Source organism: Saccostrea echinata, unplaced genomic scaffold (assembly GCF_033153115.1).
Source record: "Saccostrea echinata isolate AGI-Se365-2 ecotype Australia unplaced genomic scaffold, CSIRO_AGI_Sech_v1 ptg000056l, whole genome shotgun sequence".
NCBI classification, from domain to species: domain Eukaryota; kingdom Metazoa; phylum Mollusca; class Bivalvia; order Ostreida; family Ostreidae; genus Saccostrea; species Saccostrea echinata.
Window position 1 is genome coordinate 6,837,593 of NW_026889805.1, and position 9,908 is coordinate 6,847,500.

Consider the following 9,908-nt stretch of genomic DNA (forward strand, 5'->3'; position numbering starts at 1 on the left):
ATGATAACAAGGGAAGGAAATACTAGCATACACTGTGTATAATAACAAGGGGAGGAAATACTAGCATACACTGTCTCCTGTTTATAATAACAAGGGAAGGAAATACTAGCATTCACTGTCTCCTTTTTAATAACAAGGGAAGGAAATACTAACATACACTGTCCCCTGTTTATAATAACAAGGGAAGGAAATACTAGCATACACTGTCTCCTGTTTATAATATCAAGGAAGGAAATACTAGCATACACTGTCTCCTGTTTATAATATCAAGGAAGGAAATACTAGCATACACTGTCTCCTGTTTATAATAACCAGGGAAGGAAATACTAGCACACACTGTCTCCTGTTTATAATATCAAGGAAGGAAATACTAGCGTACACTGTCTCCTGTTTATGATAACAAGGGAAGGAAATACTAGCATACACTGTGTATAATAACAAGGGAAGGAAATACTAGCATACACTGTCTCCTGTTTATAATAACAAGGGAAGGAAATACTAGCATTCACTGTCTCCTTTTTAATAACAAGGGAAGGAAATACTAACATACACTGTCCCCTGTTTATAATATCAAGGGAAGGAATTACTAGCGTACACTGTCTCCTGTTTATAATAACAAGGAAGGAAATACTAGCATACACTATCTCCTGTTTATAATAACAAGGGAAGGAATTACTAGCGTACACTGTCTCCTGTTTATAATAACAAGGAAGGAAATACTAGCATACACTGTCTCCTGTTTATAATAACAAGGGAAGGAAATACTAGCATACACTGTCTCCTGTTTATAATTATCAAGGGAAGGAAATACTAGCATACACTGTCTCCTGTTTATAATAACAAGGGAAGGAAATACTGGCATACACTGTCTCCTGTTTATAATAACAAGGAAAGGAATTACTAGCGTACACTGTCTCCTGTTTATAATAACAAGGAAAGGAAATACTAGCATACACTGTCTCCTGTTTATAATAACAAGGGAAGGAAATACTAGCATACACTGTCTCCTGTTTATAATAACAAGGAAAGGAATTACTAGCGTACACTGTCTCCTGTTTATAATAACAAGGAAAGGAAATACTAGCATACACTGTCTCCTGTTTATAATAACAAGGGAAGGAAATACTAGCATACACTGTCTCCTGTTTATAATAACAAGGAAAGGAATTACTAGCGTACACTGTCTCCTGTTTATAATAACAAGGGGAGGAAATACTAGCATACACTGTCTCCTGTTTATAATAACAAATACTAGCATACACTGTCTCCTGTTTATAATAACAAGGGAAGGAAATTCTAGCATACACTTTCTCCTGTTTATAATAACAAGGGAAGGAAATACTAGCATACACTGTCTCCTGTTTATAATATCAAGGGAAGGAAATACTAGCATACACTGTCTCCTGTTTACAATAACAAGGGAATGAAATACTAGCATACACTGTCTCCTGTTTATAATAACAAGGGAAGGAAATACTAGGGTACACTGTCTCCTGTTTATAATAACAAGGGAAGGAAATACTAGCGTACACTGTCTCCTGTTTATTAGCTCACCTGAGCCGAAGGCTCAAGTGAGCTTTTCTGATCACATTTTGTCTGTAGTCCGTCTGTCTGTCTGTCCGTCTGTAAACTTTTTACATTTTCGACTTCTTCTCCAGAACCACTGGGCCAATTTCAACCTAACTTGCCATAAAGTACCCTTAGGTAAAGAAGATTCAAGTTTGTTCAAATGAAGGGCCACGCCTTCTTCCAAGGGGAGATAATTAAGAATTCGTAAAAAATTAATGGCATCATTAAAAAATCTTCTTCTCAAGAACCACTGTGCTTGAAAATATGAAACTTATGTGGAAAAATCCTCAGGTAGTGTAGATTCAAATTTGTTCAAATCATGACCCCCGGGGGTCGGGTGGGGCCACAATAGGCGTTCAAAGTTTTTCATAGCAATATATAGGAAAAATCTTTAAAAATCTTCTTCTCAAGAACAGCAAAGCCATGATTGGTCATATTTACATGGAAGCATCCTCAGATAGTGTACATTCAAATTTGTTCAAATCATGACCCCCAGAGGTCGGGTGGGGCCACAATAGGTGATCAAAGTTTTACATAGGAACACATAGTAAAAATCTTTTTAAAAAAACTATTTCTTAAGAATAGCAAAGCCATGATTGGTCATATTTAAATGGAAGCATCCTCAGATAGTGTACATTCAAATTTGTTCAATTCATGACCCCCCCCCCCCCAACCACTTTTATATTTAAACTTTTCAACCTTTCAAGACTGAACTGATTTCTGCTTTTTCCTAGCCATAGTGTTCAGGTGAGCGTTGTGGCCCCTGGGCCTCTTGTAATAACAAATACTAGCATACACTGTCTCCTGTTTATAATAACAAGAGAAGGAAATACTAGCATACACTGTCTCCTGTTTATAATAACAAATACTAGCGTACACTGTCTCCTGTTTATAATAACAAGGGAAGGAAATACTAGCATACATCTCCTGTTTATAATAACAAGGGAAGGAAATACTAGCATACACTGTCTCCTGTTTATAATAACAAGGGAAGGAAATACTAGCGTTCACTGTCTCCTGTTTATAATAACAAATACTAGCTTACACTGTCTCCTGTTTATAATAACAAGGGAAGGAAATACTAGCATACACTGTCTCATGTTTATAATAACCAGGGGGAAATACTAACATACACTGTCTCCTGTTTATAATAACTAGGGAAGGAAACACTAGCAAACACTGTCTCCTGTTTATAATAACAAATACTAGCATACACTGTCTCCTGTTTATAATTACAAATATTAGCATACACTGTCTCCTGTTTATAATAACAAGGGAAGGAAATACTAACATACACTGTCTCCTGTTTACAATAACGAGGGATGGAAATACTAGCATTTACCATTTCCTGTTGATAATAATTACGGGAGGAATTACTAGCCTAGTATGCATTGTTTCTTGTCAATAATATGTTATTAATGTTTAATAATTCATAAATACCCCTATGCACTCACTCCCTGTTAGATATGATAAGGGGAGGGAATACTAGCATATACTATCTCCTGGCTTCTTTTAATTAAGGAGAGGAAACACTAAAATACATCTTCCTGTTAGTGTTAACTAGGGGAGAGAATAACTGTCCCCTGTATATAAAAAGCATGAGGCCCATGGGCCACAAAGTTCACCTGAGTAACTTTGGCCCTGCTATTCTTCACCAGATATCCCCCCTTGTAATACTTATTGTGGCCCCCCTCCCCCTCCCGAGTCATAATTTGAACAATTTAGAATCTACACTACCTCAGGAAGATTTCATATAAATTTCAGCTTTTCTGGCCCAGTGGTTATTGTGAAGAAAATTTTTAAAGATTATGATTCCCTATTGTGTCTCCACCCTACCCTCGGGGGCTATGATTTGAATACTAGTAATTTAGAATCTATGCTATCTCAGGAGGCTTCCACATACATTTCACCACTCCTAGTCTAGTAATTCTAAAGAAGAAGATTTTTAAAGATTTTTCCTATATATTCTATATATGATTCCCTATTATGGATCCACCTTACCCTTGTGGGACATAATTTGAACAATTTAGATATCCCAGGAAGCTTGCACATAAGTTTCATCTTTTTTGGTCAAGCAGTTCATGAGAAGATTTTTAAAATTTTTTCCAATATAAAACTTCAATTCCCTATTGTGGCCCAACCCTACCCTTTGGGGGGGGGGGGGGGCTAGGATTTAAACAATTTAGAATCCACACTATGTTAGGAGCCTTCCACAAATGTTTCAGCTTTTCTGGCCAAGTGGTTCATAAGAAGATTTTTCCTATATATTTCAATGTAAAACTCTGGATCCCTACTGTGGCCCCACCCTATCCCCAAGGACCATGATTTGAACAATTTAGAATCTACACTACCTCAGTTTCAGCTTTTCTGGCCCAGTGGTTCTTGAGAAGATTTTTCAATGACCACAGCCTTTTTTGATAATCTCCCCTTGGAAAGGGGCTTGGTCCTTCATTTTAAAATTTAAACTCCCCTTTAACCAAGAATGATTTCTATCAACTTTAGTTAAATTTGCCATGTGGTTCTTGAGAAGAAGTTGAAAATCTGAAAAGGGACAGACAGATGAACAAAATGTGATCAGAATAGCTCACTTGAGCTTTTAGCTCAGGTAAAGTAATAACAAGGGGAGGAAATTCTAGTAACATTTCCTCCTTGCTAATAATATTTAGGGAGGAAATAGTGTATTAGTGTATTAGTATACACTATTTCTCTAATAATATTAATAGGGTGGAAAATACTAACATATACGATCTCCTTGTTAATAATATTAAAGGCGGAACTAGCATACAATTCCTGATAATAAAAGTTAGTAGCAAGAATTCTATCATACCATCTCCCTGGTAATCATAATTAGGGGAAATAACTTCTGTTTCTAATTTATGGAACTTCAAAAATTTCAACATTGTTTAAAACCTTGTTTACACATCACAAAATACCAGTATGTTCTTATATCCATTGCAATTTTATTCTTGTATTTAAGGAGAAAGAAAAATGAAAACTGAATTTGATATAGAGTATATAAATCTTTGTAAATTACCAAAAAAAAAAGTTTTAATACTCCTCTTTCATATTTTCCCAAAAGTCTCTTCTTTTTTGATAATAAAATTTTGTTACTAAAGCACGAACAACAATATTAATAAGGTGTTATCGTCTTTTAATAATTCTTACAAACATTTACCACATATCAAGCACTTCTAAAATAAAGCACACTCATCACAAATATTGACTTGTTTACAAAATAGGCTTTTGGTGTATATACCATCATATCTATTTTTTGATCAAAGAAAATTTTCTATTTCATCTACCTCTTAACAATCATAAACATTTGATATATTAGTGTGTTTAGTTATTAATAAATACATTTAATTATATTCAAACATTAACAGAATTAATATTACTAGAACCATGACTAATGTGAATGCAGGAGTCTCTGATTTCTTTCTTTCTTTCATTTTTGGCAGAGGAATCTTAAATTTATTAGAAAAATAACCAAAAATATAAAAAAAATTATTGAATTGAAAATAATTCAAAACGTGTTTTATCTCATATTAATATCAAATAAATAAAAACAAATCTTATAATAATAATAATAATAATGGTGGAATGAATTTGGTATGATAAATGGACAGTTTGGAAGTATATGACAAATTAAAAAAAAATAAGATATTTGGAATATCAAAGTTCATCATGCTTTGGTCCTGTGAATTCAGCATGAGTTATAAACCCATCCTTATTAGAATCTTCCCAGTAAAATATACCATCCACCACTTTTTTGTGTTCCTCACTTTTATTATCCACCGGGAATCCATAGGTTTGACGTGATAAATCCACAAGATGTGCCGAAATCTGTCATAATAGGCCAAATACAAGTTTTAACCAATATCAGAACATTTGTTTATCAAGAAACTGAAGCAATGCTGTCTATAAAATACATAAACTAATGCCCAGCACCATTAACAAAATAATTCTTCTCCATCAAATGACTAGCTACCAATAATCTCTCTGGAAAAACTCATCACTGAACGAGAATTTCTCCATCTGTTTGGGAAAAAGTATGGTTTACAGATACGTATGTGAAAATTAGAAGCCTAAAAACCATCATCTAAAATTCACACATTTTATAGCTGTACATGTAAGTAAAGATTTAATACTGGTACTTGAAGAGAAATTACCGATATGTAGCTTAAATCAATGTATGGTAAATTTTGAAACTTGGAGAACTTTTTCACATAACATTCATCAGAACTTGAACATTCCAGACATAGTCAACTGACTGTATACAGCTTTAAATTTGTTTTAAGTTATTTTTACATTTCTATAAGATATCCCTTTTTTGAACCATTTTGATTTCTCAGTTTCCTCCCTTTTCATTACCTGGCTATTTTCAGTTTGTTTTTTTTTTTCAACTTAAGGCTTGATTTTTTTCTGTTTTGTCACTCTATGAAAATAGCAAAATAAAACTTATTCAAATATAAATCTGTATACAGCACTGAAAATACAGTCCTAGATATCTTAAATCCTATCTTTACAGATATCCATTTTTCTATTCTTATCAGAAAATATTCAGAGTTCATCATGTTTGGGGCCTGTAAATTCATCTTTTGAAATAAAGCCATCATTATCCTGGTCCTCTTTTTCAAAAACACTTTGCAGGAGGTCTTTGTGTTGTCCATTGTTTGTATCTACTTTATCACTTTTAAATGCAGTTTTTAATTCTTGTAAAATAAACTCTGAGACCTGCAAGAGCAAATAAATAAATGTACTTAGACACAGACCTAAAAATTATATCTACATTTAAAAAAATTTTTTTTAAACCTTTTCTTCTCATCTCTTTGTAACTCTTAAAATACCATAAATTTTTATGCTTTTTTTATCTTCATGTTTTTGTTTTTAACAAAATTTTAAAAATTTTATTGAGTTTATTACATGTACATTAGAATTTTCTCATTCTAACAAATATGGCAAATTTAAATACATGATAGCATGCACTGACTAACTAAGTATTTTTTGCATGCCAGAGATGAATTATTTTCCCAGTTAAATGCATCTGTTTATTAGAAACTATTATAATAAATTGAACATGCAGGACTATTGATATCTTGTGTCCAATTTTGAGTGGGGATGCAGTAGAACCAGAAAATGAATAAGACCATGCAATGTGATATTTAGTCAACCTTTTGACCTCAAGCTGTTTCAAGTTGTTTCTGTCATATTTATCCAAGCAAATGCAGGTTTATAAAATAAAATATAGAATGCAACAAAGTATTGTATTAAAACTATATACTTTTAAGTTTTGGATAAGAATTCTGAAATGGACCACTTTTCAAAAGTAGGAATCAAAAAATTCATTAGAGTACCAAGTGTGAGCAACATTAATGTAAAGTGAAGCAAAAAGAATTAGGTAAGAACTTCATGGAGCAAAGCAGGTAATTTCTGAATAAAGTGTGAGAATGTTAGTGACTAAATCTACTGGTAAGCTGAAAACAGAAACATCAACCATTAAATCTTAAAAGCCATGCAGGGCAAAAGCATTTGAAGGTAAGTTTATATCTTAATTAAAATAAATTTAAAGAGAACTTTTTTTAAACATCCCCCCCCTTTTTTTTTTGAGGTTGCATGACTTTTAAGAGCTGATGAAAAATCAATTGTGAATAAAATGTCTGTGCAGTGCTAGCAAAACCTGAAACTGTGTGCCTACAATTTGTAAATTTATAATTCATCGTGTTTAGGTCCACTAAATTCCTCATGAGAAATGTGTCCATCTTTGTCTTTATCTTCGTGCTGGAAAATGTTTTCTACTACATCAGTGTGTTCCTTGGCAGAAGGGTCGATTTTCTGTCCTGTCTGCTCACTCTGTTTAACTATAAAATCTGAGATCTGCAATACAAAGTCATGTTACTGTCATAAGCTGCAGTTAAGCCCTAAAAATACTGGTAAAAGTCTTGAGACAGTTATATCATTTACCAAAAATTATTCATTGTTTCAAAGTGCTCTAACTCTAACTCCACCACAAAGAAGAAAAAAATAACCCAACACAGAGGTACAAGTACTAAATTTATCCCTAAAAGTTATAAAGTTAGAGACCAATTAGTAGAAAATGGGACTGTGAAGTTTGGGCAGGGGCAATAACTCTTTATTACCTCCATCCAACTAAAAATTCCTATTTCTTCAGTGGAAAAAAAATCTAAATATACTTTGTAACACTCATAAGCAAATCTTTTTAATCTGTTAAAGCTATCTGATATTGTGGAAAAGTGTATGTAACAATTTTATAAGTAAGATAGATGGCTGTATTTTTACCATGACAGAAAACTTTGAGACAGAATTAGTAGCCTCAATGAGTAGTTAATATACAAGGTACATGTGATTGTTATCTGTCCGATTAAATTGTGTAGGAAGACCCTTTAACCAACATCCTTTCACCTGTGAAATAATGAGCTACAAGAATTTATCCATGACTTTGACTAACCTCTTCTCTGGAGAGTCTGTTGTCTTCATCTGTATCTATCTTTTTAAAGATGTTCTCTGGCTTAGGTCCATCTTGAATATCTAGTAGTTCTACCTCAAAAATAAGGGTGGCCTTTGGGGGGATTTTCTCTCCTATAAAACCAGATACAACATCTTAATAATTTGAACATCCAAAATTATAAAATTACGTAGAAACTCCATTCCACTTCAATCAGGAAAAATTAAGGATTGATGTTCTTGTCTGTGACCTTAGTACCACTTTTAACCTAATTAGTATGCGCACCACATATTTCTACACAGCCATTGAGGAAATGAGTGGTATACCTTGGTGTCTATTATATTGATTTATTCATTCAAATCTGCATTTTTTGTTAATTATAGACCTGTAGCAAGCTCTAATTAATTTATCCAATATTAAAAAAAGTCATATACGTGTATTGAAGTCCCCTTTTTTTTGGAAAATAATTATGATTACTGGAGATCTGCATTTGGTAGATGTAACCATGATAATACATCTGGTAAGAATAATTTACCTGATACATACAATACTTTACAGGTGACTAAGATATCTGATACAGACTAATAGAATCATTCATTACTACGAGTGTGGGATAGTGAAATTCCACCGAGGGGACAAGATTCACGGTCTAGGACGAGGCTTTGCCGAGTCCTAGACAGTGAATCTTGGCCCCGAGGTGGAATTTTACTATCCCACACGAGTATGTAATGAATGATTTTTTTTCTCGCATTATTTTATCCATAACGGCATGCCATCACCATTGAAAAATTTATATTTTTAATTTAGCATCCAATCAAAAATCTGAATATACCATCAAAGAAATCGTACCTGAAAATGGTTTACACAGCATGTGTAAACTCAGAAAATAAATTTCAGTCCACTTAAATCATTCTGAATTATATAAACTGGATTTTAAAAAAAAACGACAGTGTAACATTTTTAGAAGAATCCTTTCGCGACCTACAAATAGTGCCATTCAGAAAGTGAAAATATGACAATCTTTTGAATGAAAATAAGTTTGATTAAATAAATTAAACAACAACATTTTAAGAATATGTGATTTTTTTTTTTAGAAATTTTTACAAGTATTTTTTAAGAGGGAATGTTTACGTTACCGTTCGCAGCGTAGTAATACACAGTGTAAGACAGAAAAATCTCACACTGCTGTCTCACACTGGACAGGTCTATCTAACACCAATGATTATGCTAGAAAATATTTTACAGGTGTCTAAGATACCTGATACTGAGAGTCAGGTCAAGATAAATATATGAGTAATTAGGGTTTACCTGCTCCTTGTTCACCATATCCGAGGTGAGAGGGAATGGTCAGCTTTCTTTTTTCTCCGATACACATGTCCAGCAGCCCCTGGTCCCAGCCTTTTATGACCTGTCCAATACCCAGTTGGAAAGAAAAAGGTTGTCCATGGTCAGCACTGTTGAAATAATTGCCAATACAGCATTAGTAAAAATAACACTTAAATGTTTTTTATGCTATGTACAAAACTTAATTGTTCATCAGATAAAAAAATGTAACTTAATCCAAAGAAAAATGTTTGTTGTTAAAATAAACTAAAATCACGAATCTTTCCTTGCTTATCATAATTCTTTGACACAAGACAAACCCCAGTATTATAATATTTTTTATTAATAACTGATTACTCATCAAACACCCTTCTCTAGATTTATGAGAAGTACATGTATGTGTATGCCAGTAAGAAATAGTAATACACCTGATTTACTCAGAACAAATTATTTAGGACCATTTTACCAAGGACACTCCTGAATCTTCTTCCTTACATATTTCTAACCTACCTCATGCCTAACTGCCCAAGTCCCAGTTGGAACACAAACAGTC

At 33.2% G+C, this 9,908-nt stretch overlaps 1 protein-coding gene across 3 annotated transcripts in view; it reads right to left on the reverse strand.

The window, feature by feature from the left end:
* Nucleotides 1-4,703: 4,703 nt before the first annotated feature.
* Nucleotides 4,704-9,908, reverse strand: part of LOC133172970 (uncharacterized) — a 5,985-nt gene continuing 780 nt past the window's right edge. Inside the window, exons 2-5 of one of the 3 annotated variants that reach the window (XM_061307838.1) lie at nt 9,341-9,486; nt 8,036-8,166; nt 7,265-7,443; nt 5,258-5,412 (exon numbers count right to left, since the gene is read on the reverse strand). In XM_061307838.1, the coding sequence (XP_061163822.1) occupies nt 7,276-7,443; nt 8,036-8,166; nt 9,341-9,486 (445 nt within the window). In that variant the 3' untranslated portion in view covers nt 5,258-5,412; nt 7,265-7,275. Of the gene's footprint in view, nt 5,413-6,111; nt 6,304-7,264; nt 7,444-8,035; nt 8,167-9,340; nt 9,487-9,908 lie in introns of those variants that run through there. The other 2 variants (XM_061307837.1, XM_061307836.1) reach the window with 2 other exon arrangements.